Consider the following 22979-nt stretch of genomic DNA (forward strand, 5'->3'; position numbering starts at 1 on the left):
TATTTGGTGAAATAATTTAAATTTCTAAAGTATATAATCCAAACTTACCTAAGCCTAGTTTATGCTTCTGCGTTTTCAGAGCGACACAAGGACACGCAGACGCGAGAGTCCGTTGCGTGTCCCTTGCGTGTCCCTTGCGTGTCTTACATACGAGTATTTTAAGTATGTACTTTGACATGAGTCAAATATCTTGATTAAAGCTGAAAGAATCAATTAACTGTTATTTGAAAGTCAAACGGACATTAGAGACACGGACACAAACGTTTTAGACACAATAGGTGTAAGATAATATGATAAACAACAGAAGTAAATGAGTATTACCTGTTGTTATTATTGTTATCATGTACCTCATGTGACTGGACGCTTATTTTGAGTGATGGTTTCAGGTGCTGCCACCTGCTGGAGGGAAGAAGTAAAAGATGTTCTCATAGACGCTGTTTTACACAATTATCTGGTAAATAATCGGATTATTACGATAAAATAATAACCTTCGTCCGCAGCTTTAAAGAGTTTTTTCTTTTGGTGTTTTTTTGTGCACAAGTCATTTAAACCCTGTGACTTTAGATTCGCAGAAAACAGACTTATAGTTAATATTCAGAAGGTGATTGGTTTTGTCTGTTGTTGTGATATTAATAAAGAATTGATTATTCACAGACATGACTTTTATTTATTCTGTGGACATCCTCTGCAGGAGGCCAACACATGAGATCATGCCAATGGAATGATTAAATATCAGTTACATTATTAGGTGGAAGGTGGAAACACGACACTATTTCACTGTGTTTAAACATAATTTCGCAAACTAACAAAAAAATAGATACTACTGAAATACACGTAAAAAAGATTGAGAGTTTTATGAACCTTTACTTTTAAAAAAGAACAATTTTTCATCCGGAACCTTTGTGGCCGTTTTCCCACGGACTCCTTTCAGCGTTGCGCATAAACATGTCACTCCGCCGGCGGTGCTGAAACATGTCCGGACGCTCCGTCAGCGCGAGCTACGCGGACGTGTTCTGGTGTTTTCTGACGTCATGTTTCTTTGCGGCGTTCTGCCTGTATGAGCTCTCTAAGCACGCGCCGAGGAAATACGAAACAAGTCTCGCGCTGGTTCTGTTTCAGGACCTGATCCGGTACGGGAAGACCAAACGACCCCTCGCGCGACACGGCTGGCTGCGCGCGTGCGACCTCCCCAAAAGGTAAGCGCGTGAAGAACCGTGACGTCACACCGGTGTCGCGCATTTAAAATGTGTTTAAAGATTGTTTGAACCTTGAAAAAACTCAAATGTGTCGCTGCTGAAACAACGATCATTTCATCTGACATTTAAATAAAGCAAATATTGACATAATCACACCAACGTTATTAGCTGTGAAAGACTTTCTCCTTTGTTACCGTGGCAACGTGAATACAAATCTCTATTGTCTATAGAGATTATGTTCACAACAAATGAACATTGTTCATTTTTCTCCTGCATTTTTCTTGTGATAGTTTGTTAGCGTCCGTCTTCAAACGTCCCATTCCTCCTGCAGGTGGTTCTGGCACTTCTACGCCGTCTCCGTCGGCTGGAACGCCTTCCTTCTGTCTTTGTACCTGAGAGCCACCTGTCACCATCGGCCCTACCCGCCGTGGCTCAGCGCGGCGTTGGACTCTCTGACGGACGCGCCCGGCCCGGACCGTCCCGGTGTGTCTCCGTTAGGGGTTTGAGTCTCTTGGCACCTCACGATTCCATTCGATTCCGGTTCAGAGGTCAACGATTCGATTCTAAAGCGATTTATCGATTCTAAACCGATAAAACGATTATCGATGCATCTCGATTTTCTAAATGTTCTAAAATCTGAGTTTGCTCCTCAGAGGTTTCTAATCACTTCCTACTTTATTTGATAATTAAAGAAAATAAGCAGATGAATTACCTTCTCTAATTTTTTATAAGAGAAAAAAAAATCTTTGTCATAAATATGATTTTCTATCAACAATGCAAGAACCAACGCAGTTTGCATTTCAACACAATATGGAAGTAGCCGATGTAAAAAAAAAATATTAAAACAGATTCATTTTTCTTTTAAATGAAGAAAAAGCTGCTCTTAGTCTCAGACCGTCCGTATTTGTAAAATACCGGAAAAAAGTCCAAATCTGTGAATATCTTGCCAACTTTCAATACGGATCGACTTTTTGGAAAATGTAAATAATGAGGTAAGATGTGCGCAGGCTCCTCCATAGTTCGGTAAAGTTGGCAAAATATTCAGATTCAGACTGACGGACCGGTCTGCGAGCTGGACGCGTTGCTCTTAATGTGCCGGTAATGATGGTAAATGATGGTTGTAGCTGGTTGTCGTCTACGCTCCACTACGATCACCGAAGGGGGCGTTTGTTTTTTGACAACGTTTTATCTCATAATTTCTTCAGTGCGGAAATGGGCTTCTATAGTTGTGTGGACGCATCACTCCAGCCAATCCAAAGACGGGGTTTGTAACCAATCAGGTGTAGAGACCATGGTGACTGGCTCCGCCCCCTTACTGTCAAAAAGAACAACAGCGAGCGCGTAGAAAACACCTTGGGGCGCGAGCAGAGACTAACCTCGCGAGCGAGGAAGTTCACGCTCTGCGAGCGAGCAAATATCTCGCGCGAGACAAACTTTTTTTTTTTTTTTATTACGATTATTAACTTTTCTGAATCGAAACCGAATCGTTCTAGAGAGAATCGAGAGAAATCGAAAAATCCCCCACCCCTAGACTCTGTTGTTGTTGTTGTTGTTGTTCTCCGGTGTGATTCCCGCTGTAACCGGTGTCCACCCCGTCCCCAGTCCCACAGATGTCCACGCTGCTGGTGCTGGTGCTGCTCTGCGTCCACGCGCTGCGCAGGCTGCTGGAGTGCCTGCGCGTCAGCGTCTTCTCCGGCGGCGCCGTGCACGCGGTGCAGTACGCGTTCGGCCTGTGCTACTACGTCTCGCTGGGGCTGACGGTGCTCTGCACCGACCGCCTGGGGGAAGGTGGGAGTCCCTGTCCTCTTCCTCCGTTACCCAATGTCCGCTTGGTGTTTCTGTAGGTGATGTGTGCTGCTCTCCTCAGGGACGGGACCCCTCCTCGCTCAGCTGGACTGGTTCCACGTGGCCGGAGCCTCGCTTTTCCTCGGCGCCTCGGCGCTGCAGCATCGGTGCACGGTGCTGCTGGCCGGGCTGCGCACCGGGAAGTCCGGTAAACACGTCTTCTCTTTGTTACATTCCTCGCACGGTGAATAAAAATGAAACCTTTAGGAGGCCTTCGGACCCGTCGGGACCCCCACAGACCGCTCATGCCACTTAAAGCACACGCCACACGTGGTGGCGCGGCTTCTCTCTGGACCGGAGTCCGATCGGCTCTGACTTGCATGGTGGGAACTACCGGCGTGACCCATGTGTCCCCTGTTCGTCGTCTCGCAGGTGCCGTGGAGACGCTGGCTCACAGGCTGCCGGTCGGGGGCTGCTTCGAGCTGGTGTCCTGCCCGCACTACTTCGCCGAGCTGCTGATCTACGTCTCTCTCGCCCTGGTGCTCGGAGGCCGCTCTCTCACCTGGTGGCTCGTCGTCCTCTACGTGCTGTTCAACCAGGCGCTGGCGGCGCAGCTCAGTCACGACTTTTACGTCGGCAAGTACGAGTCGTACCCGAGGCACAGGAAGGCCTTCATTCCGTTTGTGCTGTGAGTAAAGAACCGTTGAGCCTGCAGAGTTAAACTCGACTCGCTCCATCGTGCACTGGTTGTGGACCACGTGAAGCTGCTCACGAGCCGACGGGATCAAGATGTCTGAGGTTTGTGATGCAGAACCAACTCTCCGGGTGAGAGGTGAGCTGTCCCTAATAATGGGGTGCATTCATGCATTGTCTGCAATATTACATGGTATCTTATCTTGTTATGACACACCAGAAACCACTTGGTGTTTTTTATGTGAGAAATGGGGTTCTGATTGAATACTTTTTGTGTTGTAGAAACATCTGGAAGGTTTTCTTCACAAATGTAGCAGCTTTTCTCGTATAACGAGCAGGTTTTGTTAAATAAAGTGTCACAGCAACGAGAGAAACCAGGTTGGCTTCTTTGGTCTGGAACAACAAAACTCTGCCGTTATATTAAGAAGAAGAACAAAAGAAACATCACTGTAATGAAATATTTCACTTCTACCCAATAAAAAGAAAAACCGTTGGAGTGGATTCTTTCTGTATGCTTATTTATTTAATAAAGAAATATGTACCTGCAGTATTGGAGGAATACACTATCGATGTTGTTGATTGTAAACAGAATACGTGCTTTTTAAATATTTATTTGAAAAATAATGAAGTATTGTTCAGGCATGTAATGTGGTTGGTGGTTTTTGCCACTCACTGATAAAATAAATGAAGTAAAGATATATAGTATTAAATATGTATAAACACATCCCTCCGTGTTTATACATATTTAATACTATATATCTTTACTTCATTTATTTTATCAGTGAGTGGCAAAAACCACGCAGGTATCTTCGTTATTTGCCTGGTTTGGGGTAATTTTGACATATATTCATCCCCAGTGGTCAATGCCAGCGATAGTAAAAAGAAATATATATTACAAAAAGAAAAAAAAACTATTCCAATAGCTGGAGACTAAATTTAGAAGTTTTCGCCCCTCGTTCGATATTCAATCCTTTTAACAACGTTTAAATGACCGACACGGTGGCTGTCCAATCACCGAGCTGCCCTGTGCATACGTCAGCCCTACAATGTACGTCATCGTTATTTACGGTCCAATCGTTTCTGTTTGGTCCGGTGCGCGGCAGCAAGGTTCTAACTCCTCCCACTCCGTCGAGCTCCCTCCTCGACGCTCGTGCCGTGTGTCCGTGACGTGTATCACCGAGTTGCAGAGCTAGGTGGCTAACATGAAGCTAGCCGACGATATCAAGTGACTCGAGGAAGACGAATCGGAGAGGGAACCGTCGGTACTTCGGCAGCCATGGTGCGTCTCTCGCTCGCCGGAGGAGACCGACGGCACGACAGGAGTATGACGCGCTTCTTCTTTGTGCTCGCCGCGGTGCTGTTGTTGTCGGTCGGAGTCGCCGCCGAACCGGAGGAGCGCAAACCGGCGCTCGAGGCAGCCCCGCAGGAGGTAACGGTGACCTCGCCACTCGTCGGCTCCACTTGTCGGTGTTCTATCGTCCAGGCGGACGCAGCAGTGTGTCCCCGTGTCTTTGACGCCGGGTGCTCCGCTTCCTCTGCTTGCTAGCCATCTCTGTTAGCAAGTGCTAGCACCTCCTAGCTAGTTAGCACATGCTAACAGGGATCGCCGCAGGTACCTCATTGTGTTCCGGGTACAGTTACGTCATCGCCCGATGCGGAAGTGTGAACGAGATGACAGACGCACGAGATGTCAACATGACATTCTATGTTTATGATGAAATAGAGTTGTATTTTTATTTTAAGCAGTCTCACAGTTTCATACGTAACATAACACATAGTGTTAGCCACTTGTAAATTGGCTTATTTGAGGAAATTGCGCACTCTTGTTTCTTCTTGTTCTCCTGAGTTTGTACCCTATGGTTGAATGCACTTATTGTACGTCGCTTTGGATAAAAGCGTCCGCTAAATGACATGTAATGTAAATGTAACATAGCATGCAATATAGCAGGAACCTCACTATAGTAATACAATTTTACTGTACTGCCATCAGAAGGCCATTGTTTTTTCCCAGCAACAATGTGTATTTGTGCAGCAGATTTCAAGTAGGGAGAATACACAGAAGACCAATACCAGTAGAAAATATCACACTATTAAAAGACTGCCTGTATCCTCCAAAGGCACATAGGTAGGACAGAATTCATAATAATTCACAAGTCTATAAAAATGTGTTGAGACCGGATGAAAAAGTGAGGTCAGCAGAGAGCAACTGGTCCAGACCGGAGAATTCTAATTCAAATAGATCAAAAGCGTGGACATCCGGCCCAGACGTTTTTGGGACCCGGTGCGACTAATCTGACTCGCGCTGCCGTGTCCCTTTTTTCTCGGCAAAGAAAGCCCCGAGCCCCCACCCGATCAGTCCGCTGGTGTCCGAGGATGGCTCCTCTGGCAAAGGGAACCTGGGCTTCATCCACGCCTTCGTGGCCTCCATCTCCGTCATCATTGTCTCCGAGCTCGGGGACAAGACGTTCTTCATCGCGGCCATCATGGCGATGCGCTACAACCGCCTCACCGTGCTGACGGGTGCCATGCTGGCCCTGGGACTCATGACCTGCCTCTCTGGTTAGTAGGAGCGTTCCACGTGGAGTCACGCCCCCCCGTCTTTTGATGAGTCATGATGATGTCATTGTTTCACCTCCAGTGCTGTTTGGCTACGCCACCACCATCATACCGAGGATCTACACCTACTACGTGTCCACCGCTCTGTTCGCCATCTTTGGTGTGCGCATGTTGAGGGAGGGGCTTAGGATGAGTCCCGACGAAGGCCAGGAGGAGCTGGAGGAGGTGCAGGCTGAGATCAAGAAGAAGGACGAAGAGGTGAGTCCAGACGCTTCAAACCCGGGAGGTGAAGACGCGTTCCTCCGGGGGAGGGGGGGGTCATGTGACTCGCACGCGGTTCACGTGACGTCGTCACCGGGAACGTTTCCACAGTGTTAATGCTCGTTCTTACCACCAATAATGTAAATAAGGGAATCGCGTTGGAAGCCAGTTTTTATCATCCATGTTTTAGTTAAATGTGAAACACACATGCTGTGTCATCCGAGCAGCTCCAGAGGAGCAATCTGGCTAACGGGACTACAGATGTGGAGGCCGGCACCACTTCGCCTCAGGGGAAGTGGCACAGCATCATCTCGCCCATCTTCATCCAGGCGCTCACGCTCACCTTCCTGGCGGAGTGGGGCGACCGCTCGCAGCTGACCACCATCATCCTGGCTGCTCGCGAGGTTTGTCCCAGTGTTCAGTCCTTTCTTTGGTTGCTTAGTAACGCTGCCACAGCGTTGTCCTAAATGTCCTAGACATCAGTTTGAATCCCTCAGTTCTTCCCCTTCACAGTAAAAGCACCAAACAAATCCAGCGTGTAGTTGTTGACCAAAAGGGACTCGAACCGCTGTGACACCGTAGTTGTCCGTAACGTCCTGGTCCTTCTTCCTTCGCTCCAATGTATTTGAACATTGTTACACATTTAACTCTGTGCTGGTGTGAATAGTTTTACTGCAAAATATACAGCATGAGTTTTTTGTACCTTTTTTACTCTGATTTGTCTCTAAATGGTGCTCCTTCATGTTTAATGTATAAATAATGAAATGGGTTCCCGACATGTTTGATTTAAATAACATGTTTGAGTAAATCCGAAGGAGAGGGAAGGATCATTTTGTTTTATTTCCCAGGATCCCTTTGGCGTCGCCGTGGGAGGAACTCTGGGCCACTGCCTGTGCACCGGGCTGGCCGTGGTCGGGGGGAGGATGATCGCCCAGAAAATCTCCGTCCGAACGGGTGGGACCTGTTTTTAATTCTGTCGTTCTATTGGCTGAAGAGTTGCTGTAAAATCTGTGTGGATTTATCAACTTTTATTTCAGACTCCAGGTCTAGAGCACAAAACTGCAAACCCATATATAAAGATTAAAAACAAGAAAAAAGCAAGGTCACAAGCAGAGTACAAAGGCCTTATGAACAGACCACTGTACCGATGTCTCCACAGCTGGGACTGGTAGTGTGAAGGGCTAAACTTTATACTTGACAAACCCAACATGATTACATACATTTTCAGAGCTGTTAACCCGACAGATACATTTACACAGAAGATCTCTTAATACAGCTTTGAAAGTATTACCTCCCGCAGTCACAAACGTGTCACTGGCACCATCTCGGTCTCCTCAGTAATACTCACATGGCATCATTATAAGCTACTTGGAGTCTCTGTGGACTTGCTTAGCTCTAAACAGACATCTTCACTCAATCTGTGCACAGACCAAACATCTTACGACAACTCATCACATTGTTTTTATAAAAGCTGAACTTTGTTATTTTTCTCTCAAATATTTATACCTTTTATTTTTGTATAATTGGACATTTTAAATGATATAATTCATAGGAAATCTGTTTAATAATACTTTGGTCCCCAGCAAGGCGCCTGTGTGAATTAGTTTCTCTTAACGATCCATCCTATAATCAAATATCATTGTCTTGCTTCGTTTCCATAGTTACGATCATCGGAGGAATCGTTTTTCTGGCCTTCGCCTTCTCCGCCCTCTTCATCAAGCCGGACGCCGGGTTTTAACCCAAACAAGGAATTCCAGGTTTTCTCTGTAAATACGTGTAGGATTTGTCGGCGTTGCCGTAGAGACGGTTGTTTTGACCATGTGACCCCCCCCCCCCCCCCAGCTAGCTTCCCCTTCTGGTGGAGGATGAACAGTCTTTGAAATAACTAAATAATGTGGTAGTGATCGATTCCTCAAACACAGAAACTCTTCTGAAGACGTAGAATCACAAGAGACAGATGTTACAGATGTGCGCTGGGGGGAGAATGAGACTTTGAGCTTCTGCCTTTACGTTTGTTTGTTTGTTTTGCCCCCACGTATTAAAATGTGCGTGTGATGTTTGATTTGTCACATTGAGGGAAGAACAGCTGTGATTGTTTACGGTTCTACTACGGAACCATTTCACCTCTGTGGGTTTTCTTTCTTCTCTTTAGTTTACTAGTTTTCTTTGATTAAAAGCAGTAATTTAATCTGTTGATTTATGCTATTGATGAATTTGAAATGTCCCTTTTTTTTAAATCAACGATGGAGCACGAATATTCTGCTGATAATCCTGTTTGTTGTGCGTCATGGATAGAACCCTTGGAATACCATCATAAATTCTTCTGCCTCCATAATATAACAAATAGTTAAATCACTTTTTATCAAGAGATGAACATATTCTAAATACACGTTCACTTAACTGATCTCTCTGCTGCCTCAACGACACCTGAAGACGGCAAATGTATTCATTTGTTTTACTATTCATTTCCTCTTCACGTCACCACAAACCTTGGAAATGGGAATGTTTTAGTTTTAAAGGTAAACCGATTAAGCTCCATTGTCAATATTTGACGGGCTGTGAGATGTACTTCCTGTTTGTAAAGCTTATAAAAGTCAGCTGAGTGGAAACACAGAGGGAATAAACTACAGAACCTTTTCATGAGTTTATTTTCAAATCTTAATTCTTTGTGGAGCAAATGCTGACACCTTCCAAATGACGCAGTTGCAGGTTTAAAGGAAACGGATTGTCGCGAGCAAATCAATTCCGTCCTGCTTCCCCGCTTCCGTACCTGCGGCACAAAGGATTGTGGGTCAGATGCAGCGGCGCATACTGCTCCCACCTGGTGGCCACAAACACTTGAGAAGTTTCGACCGCAGAAGAATTTGCTTGCAGCCAGACGGGAGCTTCGCATTTACAAAGAAAAGACCCGAAACGGGACGGAGCATATAAGAAAATATTAGTTTTGTTTTTTGGTATATTTACCTTGAAGTTCCCGATGAATTTGACGTGTTCGTAGACGGGGGGCTCTTCGGGGTCGATGGTCTCTCGGAGCATGTGGCAACAGAACTCCAGCTGGTTCTTCGCTAGACGCAAAAAACAACTTTAAACAACGTTAAAATGACAATTACAAACAAACGGAAATGATAAAAATGGTCACATTAGAGCCAACTTAGAAGTATTTCTGCCTCCAGCACGTGAGAGGACAGGGCCTTGTACACGTCCGAGTGCCCCCCCCCTCCCCCCCGGGAGGGAAGTCCAGCAGGTTCTGATCCACCAGGTCCGCCTGGAACACATGAAGCGTCTCTGAGCTCCAGCAGGGGGCGCCGCAGGCTCTCTGCACGCACTACTCACAGGTAAGTGCTCCAGCAGGGACGTCACACTCTCACAGGCGTAGATTATGTTCCCGTCGGTCATGATTGCAAGAAAATCCATCTAGCGCCTGGAGGGAGGAACATTCAGTGTGTCAACTCGGGACTAAAGCTGATGCAAAGCACACAACACACACAGAGGAAAAAGAATGGAAATATTGAGGCTCCTCAACATCTTTGAACTTAAGGGATTCAATGAATTTATGCTTTTGTGCTGTGACCTACACATGTAGATAATCCTATTCAGAGTTATCTGTATTAAACAGATTGTTAGTTCAGCTCCAGCATCAGCTTCCAGTCTCGTCTGATCTCGGTGGACTCGGACTGAGCAGCGATTTCTGCAGATGGAAAAACAACGCGTCATCAAGTGGGTCCAGAGAGACTCGACACCTCGCCGACCTGTTCTTTCTCTTCCTTGTGCTTGTGCTTGAAGTCGATGGAGGAACATCTCACGCAGCTCTACAGGTGTATGTAATGTAATCTACAGGTCGGTGAGGTAGCTGTATTTTTGCATGAGAAGCTCTATTACAAGTTTTAGTATCATGGAGGAGGATGTCTGATCGTACCGTTTTGCTTTGTCCTTTTCATCTCCTTCCATTAACCCATCAAGAATACTGATGTCATCCTTGCAGAACAAACACAGGTCAGAGGATCCTCTCCTAGAAGAATCTCTAATGAACACTGTAACAGCAGTAAGTAAAAGCAGGAAAGAATACAACTCCAACGGGACTTGGTTACGTCTCTTTCCAGCTTGGCTGATTGTTGGAACAGAAGGATTAACAAAGACTTTAGGAGTATTTATTTAGTTCTGCTCGTGTTTGAAGGAAATGAGTTTTACAACAATCAGCGAGGTGAAATGAGCCATGCGCCTCACTGTAGATAAAAGACTCATTCAGACCAAACCGCAGCCTCAGTTCATATAAAAGAATAACGAAAAGAAGCCGGGGACTGAGCCGTTCGCCTCACCGGTGGATGCTCAAAGTCATTTTGTGTCTTGTTCAGGGTCAATGTGATGGAGAGGCGTCTTTTAACCTCGAGGTAGACATTTGTAAATGAAGCTTTGGGCAGAATGAAGAAAAACACATGTAATAACATTTTTTATACGGAAAATCAATAAATAAAAATAGGTGGGATAGTACGTTACTGTCAATACAGCCAGTCCTGTGAGCGGCGGAGGAAGATGCTGCTGAAGGGCGGAGCCAGGGTGGAGGCAGAGTCTGGGTCACTGATCAGAGCGAATCGAGTGGACGACAGGCTTAAAGGGAGCGGTGTGGTTCTTGGGTCGCTCTGGGTGGACCGCCACATGGCAGCGGCATCCAAGTCTGCGAGAGGCGGGAATCGAACACACAACGTAATTTCAGAGATGAAACGGCTCATCGGACAAAGTGATTTGTTAAGCAGTCCAGTAGCATTTGTTACCGCCTGTGTGTGTAATCCCTCCAATTATCCAACAAACTAATGAGCTTCACAACAAGGAGCAGTAACTCCACCTTATGACCTCTGACCCCTAACCCTCACCAGTGGGTTTAACACAAGCGGCAACCGGTGAAGCCAAAGCTTCATGTGTTAAGCTGCATTCTCTGTAGTGACCAGCAGGGGGCGACTCCTCTGCTCCCATAGACGTCTATGAGGAAATGACTCTACTTCTCTGTAGTGACCAGCAGGGGGCGACTCCTCTGCTCCCATAGACGTCTATGAGGAAATGACTCTACTTCTCTGTAGTGACCAGCAGGGGGCGACTCCTCTGCTCCCATAGACGTCTATGAGGAAATGACTCTACTTCTCTGTAGTGACCAGCAGGGGGCGACTCCTCTGCTCCCATAGACGTCTATGAGGAAATGACTCTACTTCTCTGTAGTGACCAGCAGGGGGCGACTCCTCTGCTCCCATAGACGTCTATGAGGAAATTACTCTCTTGAATTATTGCCTCAGTAAACATTGTAAACATGAGTTTATGGTCTCAGTCTTCAGCACAGCATGATGTTCATTTAGTAAACTATGGTTGTTGATGGATTCAGCACATCACTGACACGGGGACCTGTCTGGACGCAATAGATGGTCAGATTAAAACGAGGCCCGAATCTTTGACTCTCTCTATGAACATGGGTAAATAGTAAGTAAATCCTTTCTCTCTGAGCATTGTGATACACAAAGTATCTGTTGTCAAATATTTCAGCTGAATTTTATAGCAAAAATAGAAAGAGAGTTTAGGAACTGAGGTGCCTGCTGCTCCTGCTCCTGAACGGTGGAAGGAGGTCTCTGAAGACATCAGGACCACAGAGATCCTTCACATCTTCAGACTACAGACACACCTCTTCAGACTCTACCTCCACTAACACACTAACTAACTGTACCACTTACATTGGACTTATAATGGTTCTTATGTACAGCAAATTGTGAATTGGTTTATTTGATGAAATTGCACTTTGTTTATTGTTCTTCTGAGTTTTTATTGTAGCACTTATTGTAAATCAGCTAAATGACATGTGATGTAATATAATGTCCATGCCTCAAATGAGTTTAGTTTATTGTCACAGAGGAAAAGCAGAAACCAGTGATTTAAAAAAGGAAAAAAAATCACTAAATGTGGCTTTGATTTAATAACCGACTACAAACCGGTTAATCCCCGCCGATCAATCCGTGTCCCCGCTGCAGGACAGCAGCTGATTTAATGTCCCATCAGCTGCAGAACAGCGACCAACGCGACGGGGTCCAATGACGTAAACAGACGTACCGCCCAAAAGACTCCTTCCGTGGTCGGTAGTCGCGGGTGTCGAATCCGCAGAACGCGATGTCCGCGTTGAGGAAACCGTCCGTCCCGAACCAGGGCACCGACAGCTAGCATGCTAACGGCTAGCTCGTCTGCGTGCTAACGTCAGATACCCGGCGGCCACTAAACGACACACGGGTTCATAGCGCGGCGCGGTCCCGCTGACTTTACCTGGAACACGTTAGACAGCCGCCGCTGTTGTTGTTTTTAATTGTTGTTTTACTTTACACTGTGAATTCAACAACATACCGTAACGTAACATCCACTAACGTGTTATGTGATGTCAAACATAGCTAGCTAGCTAGCTTACGTGCAACATTAACGTTAGATAAGAATGTGGGTCAGCGGGCCTTTGGTCAGACGCTCGTCACCGGAACAATAAAATATTCCGTTTGGCCGCTTTTTGTATTTTTTTTTAACGCGGTGACGAGCGATGTGTCCCGGACCGAAGCCGACACCCTGTTCGAGGGACTAGTTCTCTTGTCTTCTGGGTCAATTGACCATCAGATCAGTTTCAGCATTTCCCCAATTTCCTGCGCGGTGCTCGTCACCATGGCAACAGCCGAAGCCGCCACAGCTGCAATGCCGTCGTTGGCCACAAACACGGTGTCGACGGCAGAGGGGCGCTGTTTCCCTCTTCACATTCCCGTACATTCAGACGGTGAAAAACACGACACAATATGCAACAACATTGTTGTCATATACGGATGTGGAGCGACGACCGCTGGACGGATTTGAACAGAATTGAACGTGAGTAACAGTAGAAAAATTGTGACATCTACTGTTGTTTACTGTAATTACAGTTTCAGTATAGAAGACTTTATTCATGCAAATATTAATTTAACAAGAACACATTCATTTGTACATGCAAATATTTTATAAAAATTACAATATAAATTCTGTTTGAATGAATTTATAGTATTTGTGTGTAATGTACTTTTATTGTGAATCATAAAGAAGGCAGTTCTAGTTTGATTAACAAGGACATTCAACTGTTTTAATCTTTTATTAAATAAAAAGGTCACTCTAAAATCCTAATTATCCCTCATGTGTAAAACGTGTTTCTTTTTGCATTTGCAGCTTTGCTTGTTCACTGTGATTCTTTTATAAATGCATTATTATGCGCATTAAGTAAACATGCGTAAAAAAGAAAAATGTTTTTTTCCATGAATCTTGAATATGATCATTTGAAGTTGTATGTTTATATTTAGCAGGTGTACATTGTCAATGTCTTCTAATGTGGTTTAAACATCCCGATGAAAGTAGTGACGTGCAGCAAAGTCAAACGCACTTGCGGCCACATTGCAGCAGTTTTAATGTGAAGGACCCCCACACACACATGGATGTGACACAAAGTAAAGTAGACGTAGGAGCAATATTTGGGTCTTATTTGTACATTCAGACGTCGCTGTACAGCAGCGGCGGGGAGGGAGGGGGGCTGGAGGGGGGGTCGCTCAGTCCTGGCTCGGCCTTCTGCGTCATCGATACGTACCAACACACAACAGTACACAATGACGAGGAGAGATGGCACGTTTAAATGTGTCATTTATCATTAGAACAAGGGATGGAGACGATGGCGATAAGGGGCCGTGTGAAAGTTACTGGGACGGTTCCAGGGGAGTAAAATCACAGAATAAGGCAAAACATTGTTATTCAGTCTGTATTCATTTATCTAATTTTCTGTGTTGCGTTGTGTCTGTTCTGGAAACAGAACAACATGTTTGTTAATAAGATGAAGCCTCATTTGCATATTTAGTGCAAACATGTTTTCTTAATGTAGTTAATCAGCTGGAAAAGTGTTGTATGTGGGTATCAGTTAATATTGTGATGTAAAATCCATCATCCATCATCACATATTTCTTTGATAATGTCCTAAACGAATCAACATTTAGCCAAAAGAACAATTAAAACACACCATTTGTTTTAATCCCCTGGTCATTTTCATACAGTCCCTTACTGTACACGTCTATTTTACTTAGAAAGCAAAACCAGCATTACCTTTCTTTACTGATATTCTAGGGATCGTCTTCCATTTCTTGGCTGCAAGTGTAAAGAAAACACGATTGTTGGTCATATTATCCGGGAAATACTAGTAGTACTTATGAAACGTGGATGTGTGTTCATGGACGTGTTCGTACCCGATAGAGGAAGTAGCCTCTGCTCTGGACTCCCCCCGGTCCCTGGACCTCCGCCTGCACAACACACCAGATCCCCCTTTAGTTCAGAGCTCACTGCAACAAAGCAGTTCATCCTTCTGATTACGACTCAAAGTGTCCGTGTGTGAACCTCTCACCTGACAGGATGCGCTTCAGCTGTTTCTACAGTCTGCACCTTTAACATTTCATTATTGAGGGCTTATTATGACACAACTCTTACTAATATGTGTCAGTTGAAGCTCAAAACGTCAAAAACGTTTTTCAGCTTATTTTAGGATCTCCTTTTATCTCATAACACATTGTGTTATTCATAAGTTACTGTTTTAACTAATTTCTGCAAACGTCACAAACTCAAACGTTCACATTCCGAAAACAACTCTCCACTTTATATCACCCCCCCCCCCCCCCACCCCCACCCTCTCGGCCACTCAGCGGATTGATAGAAATATAAGTTTGGCCGCTATAATTTCGTACCATAATTGCTGGCTGCTCGGGAAAGAACAACTAATGTAGCTCGCAGTGAGCGGCGGCAGTATTGACATGGGGGGGGTTCGGAATAGTCGCATTTCATGTTATTATTTGCTGCAGGTTTTTCTCTCTTTGTGTTTTCCACAATTAATTGTTTTTGGGTTAATGTAAAAAACAAAACAAAACCTGACGTGCACGAGAGTCCTCGCTGTCTTCGGCTGAGACACCAGATGCAGGAGGGGAGGATGTGACATTGGAAAACAAACAACACGCAGCTTAGATGTGCAAACTGATGCTTCCCCCATCGCTGCAGAACACAGCCTCATAAGTCTGCAGATGAAACATGAAGCTGGTTTTATTGGTTAAAGCTTCCAGGGAGTCATCAGAGCACATTGAGTAATGAATGAAATGATCTGTGCAAATGTTAAGACTAATTATAGAATAAATTAATATGATTATTTAATTTTATTTGTATCTTTATAAATAAGTGTTATTTATTTTTGCATCGGAATTATCCTACTTTTGATTTAATATGAAAACTAAAATAATAATATTAATAAGACCACCAATAATTGTATTATTGCCATCAAATGAATTGCCGACTCTTTGCATAAATTGGTTTGAGTCATTTTCTGAGAAAAAAACTCAACTGGAATATATTTGGTTGTTGAGACGTTTGAGCACGTTGTCATGGGAAATATTGGCTGATATCTTTTATAATTTTGACATTTAGATTTTTGAACCAAACAAATAAAATACACCACACATGAATGGAAATTGGTAGTCGCAACACTAAACAACAAGACATACTGACCCTTTTACTTAATTCTTGCAACATCAGCTCCTGAGAATAAAACAAAATGAGACTTTTACTCAACGTCACCCTGGTTGCTTCCTCTCCAGCAGGAGATCACACAGTGTGAATGAGCATTATGGATGAGGAGGAGGAGCAGGAGAAGGAGGAGGAGGAGGAGGAGGAGGAGGAGGAAGGAGGTTTACCTTTGACTTCTGAACCAGCATCGACACACAGAGTTCTCCCAGGACATCGGACGCCTGATTCCAGAAAGAAGAGAGCGGCTCTTAGGAAACATACTGTGAAATATCAAAATCAACAACAACAAACACGCCACATAAAATCACCCAGAACTTGTGGCCTGCGGAGAAGTAGGACGAGCACACGGCGTCTACCTGCGCAGAGGAAGACGCACGTTAGCACGCCGCCATCAATTCCATATGATTATTAATTACTAATGTGGGAGGAGAGACGGGGGAACCTGGCTGAGCAGCTTCCTCTGCTCTGTGGGGGGTCTATGAAGTTCTGCCGGAGCACCTGAAGTCAACACACAGGGACAGGGTCACGGTCAGGAAGGGGTCAGAGGTCGAGTTTTTCATCACAGAGTCACGTCAGTTATATATTCATGTGTGACTGTATATATATTATTTGGATTGTTACATTATTACGTTATTACAACGTTATTACAACGTTATTACAACGTTATTACTATGTTACTACTGTAAAATCACTTTTATAGTAAGACAGGCAGGCAGACAGACAGACAGACATAGAGTCAGACAGACAGACATAGAGACAGACAGACAGACAGACATAGAGTCAGACAGACAGACATAGAGACAGACAGAAAGACAGACAAACAGAAAGACAGAGAGACCGACAAACATACAGACAGGCAGGCAGACAGAGAGACCGACAGGGACACAGAGAGAGACACACAGACAGACAGACATACACGGACAGACAGACAAGCAGACAGACAGACAGAGAGAGACACACAGAGAGACAGACAGGCAGTACCTCTGCAGAGCGGCACGCTGAGGATCATCAGCGCTGTGAAGGAGACGCTGGCGGCGTTGAGGAGACTCGTGAGGCAGCTGGAGGCTCCTCGCCGCATCACCTGGCTCTGGAAGGTCCTCATCTCCTCCTCTCTCTCTCTCTCTCGCTTTATCTTCAAATCTTTATCTTCAACCTCCTCGTTCTCTTGCTCTCTTCCTTTGTCTCTTCCTCGGGCCTTTTATTTACTTATTCTTCTTGTGCCTGCTTGACTTCTTGCTCTTCTGAGAGTTTCCAACTCATGTCAGAGAGATATGAAGGCTCGTGGCATCCCCCCCCCCCCCCCCCCCCCCCCCTCACACACACACACACACACACCCTCTCACGTGCACTCACACCGGCTGCGTCACTGGAGCGCCGTGAGATAAACAAACAAAACCAAAGTGATTGGACGGACAGCAGCAGGTTCATCGATGACGATGGTGATCAAAGGGAGTGAATGTAGCGGAATATTAGTACGATTTATTTGCAAAGCACAGAGGATACGAGTTATGGGCTTAAAGAAAGACAACGAGAACATGAAGATAAGATTACAAATAAATCATAGGATGCTTATCATAAGATTAGAAACAATAATCAGAATGACAATAACGGTATTGGAATATGTTCAATCCTAAGTATCATTCAACAATTAAAATGAATGACAAATGTCAAGAAAACATTTATTTTACCACTTTGTAAAGTTTCATGTTGACATCTACTCTTTAATCCAATAAATGCTCCTCTTAATGTAGTGCTGAGGTTTCATGTGGATTTAGTGAAGTTTCCTGTATTGTCGCTGTAGCTGCTTTGCGTCACGTCGTGACTCATGGATGTAATCTGCGGCTGTTTGAGAGGCCGTTCTGCTGCTGTACGTTTCTCTTCATAATGGTGCTGACGTGGACGTCGTGCTCACACATCACCTGCTATAAATAACACACAACTTTTACCAGTCCGTCTCTAATTGCCCTCAACATTTGCAAAATGTGTGTTTTCTTTTCATTGTTGTATAGTGTGAGAGAGAGAAAACTAAAGAGTGAATTTGAACATTTCTGTTTAGGAATCAAACATTTGGGCTAAAATAATCGAGACTTGAGTTTATAACATTTTCTCTTTACTTCAAACGTCCCCAAAGTGCCACAGCTGTCAGGGTTGGGCGTGGAAGGCAGGGAAGAGTTCTTTGGGAAACAAAAGGGACTTTAATGGTCAAAAGGGGTTTTCAAAAAAGCAAAAGGCCAAGGGGCAAAAACGGAGACAGGAACCAGGAACCAGGACAGGAACATGGACATGGACATGGACATGGACCTCCGACATTGAACAATGACGCGACAAGTGGCAACAGACACACACGGCTTAAATACACTAAGGAGGTGCAGGTGATTGGACACGGGTGGAAACAATCAGACAATCACAGGGGATGACAGGACCAGGCAGGAAGTGAAGTTACCCGGGGAGACAAGAAGCAGAAACTACAAAATAAGACAGGAAATAAAACCACACCGTGACAACAACATTTATTTTGCCACAGAGATGATTTCCTGTCTTTCTGTGATTCCAACCACTACAAACAATGCGTCCGCTCTGCAGCACTCGGACAGACAACGGATGACATGTACATATTTCACCAATACAATAACATGAAATCAAGCAAACAACAGTAATAATACCAATAGTTTTTTGTGTGGACTAAAGTTCATTAGGAAAACATTTCTGCACAATAGTTATGATGAAGTTGTTACTAAAGGCTTGAGACACGTTGAAATGATCAGGGGCTGTAATACAAATATCTTACTCATCATTCAGGGCTCATCAAGCAAAGACCCAACGTGTTCTTTATTGAAGATGGAATTTACATTTGTATCAGTGGAGCTGAAAATGTATTGTGTAAGAAGGAATCGTGCTCTTATTTCAGAAAGAAATCATTTTTATGTAAATGTATTCAATTCAAGGCTTTGGACACGACAGGTGCAACGGTTCATTAAATCATGTAATGAGGATAATTGTGGAACATGACTTAATCGTAACATTTTGTGTAATAGTTCACGCATTCACACTATTAAGCACAATATAAATCCCCCTCGGTTGTTTGAGGGCGTCATTATGGGTCATTACTGAAATATCCTCTCTCATAAGTCGGCCTTTGTGTTCATGAGATCTGTGACAAACAGGCAGGAGACGCATCCACCGGCTGTCCTGATGGAGGTAAAACGCCGTTAAGGCTGGACACCCCCTGCTGGGCGGGGGCGGTTCCACGCTTGTGGGGGAGGAGTCAGAGGGACGGCAAAGGTCATGGTGTGACATCATTATTTTGCTCAGATCTTGTTGAAGAACTTGCTCTCCTTCCTGCATATTATGATGATGATCGTGATCTGTGCATTGATGATTATTCCAGGGAGTCGTCACACTCGTCCCCACCCTTGTCCTCCTCCCACGCTAATCTCTCTCTCTTATGATGAATAGAGGAGGTCAGCGGCTCCGGTAACTCGACTCCCCTCGGCCCGTCGCCGTGACGATGTCCTGAAATGTCGAGGCCTTTGGAGGTTTTCTTTTAATATGGAGTCGACTAATTGGTTTGTTTGAGTCAAAGCCCGAAGGTGTCGAGGAAGGTTATTGTGTATAATTAATACTCTGTGGCACCTTGAAGATGGATTATAGTCTTTATGGTTCTCTGTAACTTTGAGTTGCATTTAAGGACCGTCGGAAATCGGAGGTTGACACTTTACTCGCGCGAGTTTAGTCGCCCGACTAGTTGTGGTTATTTCACTTCATATTTTTCTTTTTTCCAAAGAGACAGTTATCGTTTCAGCTATTAATAATCACTATTTCTGCTCTTTATTTGTTGTGTGAATTACACAAACGTCAGAACCGCTGACGGCGTTGTGTTCGGGTTCGATTTATTCGCTTGGGGTCTTTCGCTTTTTCGTGTCGGCTGTTTAAAATTCGCCTCATTCACGACTAGACGTGCATTGACTTTGCATGGAATCTACTCGCGCGAATAATTCGCTTCACTTTTGGTGTGAACGCAGCATAAGAGTTATGCGTCAATCTACTTACTTAATGACATTAATGTTGAGTAATTATTATTATTATTATTATCAAGAATTCTTAACTAATTCTTCTTTCTTTAATTCTTTGAAGATCAAAAAGAACACTCAGTGAAAGGTCACCACCAGCAGCCGGTTATGTTAGCTTAGCATACGTTTAGTTAGACGAGATAAAATGAAGAATAAGATGGTCTGTTTCTACGCAGTCCTTCTTTGTGATGTCATCGTTGACAGGTTCACCAGACCAGTCCACTTGGGTAGACGCAGGTCCTCCAGCGGAGACTAGTCTCCCGTGGGTAGACCGAGGTCCTCGACCCAGGTCCTCCAGCGGAGACTAGTCTCCCGTGGGTAGACCCAGGTCCTCCAGCGGAGACTAGTCTCCCGTGGGTAGACCCAGGTCCTCGACCCAGGTCCTCCAGCGGAGACTAGTCTCCCGTGGGTAGACCCAGGTCCTCGACCCAGGTCCTCCAGCGGAGACTAGTCTCCCGTGGGTAGACCCAGGTCCTCGACCCAGGTCCTCCAGCGGAGACTAGTCTCCCGTGGGTAGACCCAGGTCCTCCAGCGGAGACTAGTCTCCCGTGGGTAGACCCAGGTCCTCGACCCAGGTCCTCCAGCGGAGACTAGTCTCCCGTGGGTAGACCCAGGTCCTCCAGCGGAGACTAGTCTCCCGTGGGTAGACCCAGGTCCTCCAGCGGAGACTAGTCTCCCGTGGGTAGACCCAGGTCCTCCAGCGGAGACTAGTCTCCCGTGGGTAGACGCAGGTCCTCCAGCGGAGACTTGTCTCCCGTGGGTAGACCCAGGTCCCCCAGCGGAGACTAGTCTCCCGTGGGTAGACCCAGGTCCTCCAGCGGAGACATGTCTCCCGTGGGTAGACCCAGGTCCTCCAGCGGAGACTTGTCTCCCGTGGGTAGACCCAGGTCCTCCAGCGGAGACTAGTCTCCCGTGGGTAGACCCAGGTCCTCCAGCGGAGACTTGTCTCCCGTGGGTAAACCCAGGTCCTCCAGCGGAGACTTGTCTCCCGTGGGTAGACCCAGGTCCTCCAGCGGAGACTTGTCTCCCGTGGGTAGACCCAGGTCCTCCAGCGGAGACATGTCTCCCGTGGGTAGACCCAGGTCCTCCAGCGGAGACTTGTCTCCCGTGGGTAGACCCAGGTCCTCCAGCGGAGACATGTCTCCCGTGGGTAGACCCAGGTCCTCCAGCGGAGACTTGTCTCCCGTGGGTAGACCCAGGTCCTCCAGCGGAGACTTGTCTCCCGTGGGTAGACCCAGGTCCTCCAGCGGAGACTTGTCTCCCGTGGGTAGACCCAGGTCCTCCAGCGGAGACTTGTCTCCCGTGGGTAGACCCAGGTCCTCCAGCGGAGACTTGTCTCCCGTGGGTAGACCCAGGTCCTCCAGCGGAGACTAGTCTCCCGTGGGTAGACCCAGGTCCTCCAGCGGAGACTAGTCTCCCGTGGGTAGACCCAGGTCCTCCAGCGGAGACATGTCTCCCGTGGGTAGACCCAGGTCCTCCAGCGGAGACATGTCTCCCGTGGGTAGACCCAGGTCCTCCAGCGGAGACTTGTCTCCCGTGGGTAGACCCAGGTCCTCCAGCGGAGACTTGTCTCCCGTGGGTAGACCCAGGTCCTCCAGCGGAGACTAGTCTCCCGTGGGTAGACCCAGGTCCTCCAGCGGAGACATGTCTCCCGTGGGTAGACCCAGGTCCTCCAGCGGAGACATGTCTCCCGTGGGTAGACCCAGGTCCTCCAGCGGAGACTTGTCTCCCGTGGGTAGACCCAGGTCCTCCAGCGGAGACTAGTCTCCCGTGGGTAGACGCAGGTCCTCCAGCAGAGACTAGTCTCCCGTGGGTAGACCGAGGTCCTCGACCCAGGTCCTCCAGCGGAGACTAGTCTCCCGTGGGTAGACGCAGGTCCTCCAGCAGAGACTAGTCTCCCGTGGGTAGACCGAGGTCCTCGACCCAGGTCCTCCAGCGGAGACTAGTCTCCCGTGGGTAGACCCAGGTCCTCCAGCGGAGACTAGTCTCCCGTGGGTAGACCCAGGTCCTCGACCCAGGTCCTCCAGCGGAGACTAGTCTCCCGTGGGTAGACCCAGGTCCTCCAGCGGAGACTAGTCTCCCGTGGGTAGACCCAGGTCCTCCAGCGGAGACTAGTCTCCCGTGGGTAGACCCAGGTCCTCCAGCGGAGACTAGTCTCCCGTGGGTAGACGCAGGTCCTCCAGCGGAGACTTGTCTCCCGTGGGTAGACCCAGGTCCCCCAGCGGAGACTAGTCTCCCGTGGGTAGACCCAGGTCCTCCAGCGGAGACATGTCTCCCGTGGGTAGACCCAGGTCCTCCAGCGGAGACTTGTCTCCCGTGGGTAGACCCAGGTCCTCCAGCGGAGACTAGTCTCCCGTGGGTAGACCCAGGTCCTCCAGCGGAGACTTGTCTCCCGTGGGTAGACCCAGGTCCTCCAGCGGAGACTTGTCTCCAGTGGGTAGACCCAGGTCCTCCAGCGGAGACTTGTCTCCCGTGGGTAGACCCAGGTCCTCCAGCGGAGACTTGTCTCCCGTGGGTAGACCCAGGTCCTCCAGCGGAGACTAGTCTCCCGTGGGTAGACCCAGGTCCTCCAGCGGAGACTAGTCTCCCGTGGGTAGACCCAGGTCCTCCAGCGGAGACTAGTCTCCCGTGGGTAGACCCAGGTCCTCCAGCGGAGACATGTCTCCCGTGGGTAGACCCAGGTCCTCAGAGGTCCTACCAGCACCTTTGAAGTCCAGACATAACTCCACATTCCTTCTTCACTCAGTGCTCCGTCTTCATTCCATCAAACCTTTAAAAAAAGGTCCCCAAACGCTGCACAAGTCATGAAGCTCAGCATCATCTCTTACATATTATGTTTATG

General features: G+C 46.6%; 3 protein-coding genes and 2 long non-coding RNA genes across 5 annotated transcripts in view; 2 read left to right on the plus strand and 3 right to left on the minus strand.

Annotated features, from left to right (window-relative positions):
* The window catches only part of LOC144411508 (uncharacterized), a 116175-nt gene that overhangs the window by 68272 nt on the left and 24924 nt on the right, over positions 1-22979 (minus strand). The gene's annotated exons all lie outside the window — the stretch shown is intronic.
* Positions 925-4175, plus strand: srd5a3 (steroid 5 alpha-reductase 3). Its single transcript, XM_040184789.2, has 5 exons — positions 925-1196; positions 1528-1679; positions 2799-2984; positions 3064-3189; positions 3414-4175. Exons 1-5 carry the CDS (start codon positions 973-975, stop codon positions 3671-3673), a joined length of 948 nt encoding a protein of 315 aa, XP_040040723.2. The 5' UTR covers positions 925-972; the 3' UTR covers positions 3674-4175.
* Positions 4752-9134, plus strand: tmem165 (transmembrane protein 165). The gene is made up of 6 exons (XM_040184790.2): positions 4752-5103; positions 6005-6233; positions 6313-6488; positions 6719-6895; positions 7340-7445; positions 8153-9134. Exons 1-6 carry the CDS (start codon positions 4951-4953, stop codon positions 8227-8229), a joined length of 918 nt encoding a protein of 305 aa, XP_040040724.1. The 5' UTR covers positions 4752-4950; the 3' UTR covers positions 8230-9134.
* Positions 9132-13168, minus strand: LOC144411507 (uncharacterized). Its single transcript, XR_013468692.1, has 6 exons — positions 12576-13168; positions 10408-11163; positions 10067-10179; positions 9825-9912; positions 9456-9756; positions 9132-9261 (listed from the first exon to the last, which is right to left on the minus strand). It is a non-coding gene; the product is annotated as an uncharacterized LOC144411507 (long non-coding RNA).
* nmu (neuromedin U) lies at positions 13910-17286 on the minus strand. Its single transcript, XM_040184800.2, has 8 exons — positions 17049-17286; positions 16510-16565; positions 16376-16423; positions 16235-16288; positions 16050-16079; positions 14750-14803; positions 14610-14651; positions 13910-14084 (listed from the first exon to the last, which is right to left on the minus strand). The coding sequence occupies exons 1-7, from the start codon at positions 17167-17169 to the stop codon at positions 14616-14618; spliced, it is 399 nt and encodes a 132-aa protein (XP_040040734.1). The 5' UTR covers positions 17170-17286; the 3' UTR covers positions 13910-14084; positions 14610-14615.

This window comes from Gasterosteus aculeatus, chromosome 8 (genome assembly GCF_964276395.1).
Source record: "Gasterosteus aculeatus chromosome 8, fGasAcu3.hap1.1, whole genome shotgun sequence".
Classification (NCBI taxonomy): Eukaryota; Metazoa; Chordata; class Actinopteri; order Perciformes; family Gasterosteidae; genus Gasterosteus; species Gasterosteus aculeatus.

What these genes read in the sequence shown, in the direction of transcription:
- srd5a3 (XM_040184789.2), top strand. Translation starts at nt 973, where the DNA reads ATGTCCGGACGCTCCGTCAGCGCGAGCTACGCGGACGTGTTCTGGTGT. An exon ending in GCGTGCGACCTCCCCAAAAG is followed by an intron (nt 1,197 to 1,527) that starts GTAAGCGCGTGA and finishes TTCCTCCTGCAG; the next exon opens with GTGGTTCTGGCACTTCTACG. An exon ending in GCCCGGCCCGGACCGTCCCG is followed by an intron (nt 1,680 to 2,798) that starts GTGTGTCTCCGT and finishes CCCCGTCCCCAG; the next exon opens with TCCCACAGATGTCCACGCTG.
- nmu (XM_040184800.2), bottom strand. Translation starts at nt 17,169, where the DNA reads ATGAGGACCTTCCAGAGCCAGGTGATGCGGCGAGGAGCCTCCAGCTGC. An exon ending in CAGCGTGCCGCTCTGCAGAG is followed by an intron (nt 16,566 to 17,048) that starts GTACTGCCTGTC and finishes TGTTGACTTCAG; the next exon opens with GTGCTCCGGCAGAACTTCAT. An exon ending in TGCTGGTTCAGAAGTCAAAG is followed by an intron (nt 16,080 to 16,234) that starts GTAAACCTCCTT and finishes TTTTATTCTCAG; the next exon opens with GAGCTGATGTTGCAAGAATT.
- tmem165 (XM_040184790.2), top strand. Translation starts at nt 4,951, where the DNA reads ATGGTGCGTCTCTCGCTCGCCGGAGGAGACCGACGGCACGACAGGAGT. An exon ending in TCGAGGCAGCCCCGCAGGAG is followed by an intron (nt 5,104 to 6,004) that starts GTAACGGTGACC and finishes TTCTCGGCAAAG; the next exon opens with AAAGCCCCGAGCCCCCACCC. An exon ending in TCATCCTGGCTGCTCGCGAG is followed by an intron (nt 6,896 to 7,339) that starts GTTTGTCCCAGT and finishes TTTATTTCCCAG; the next exon opens with GATCCCTTTGGCGTCGCCGT.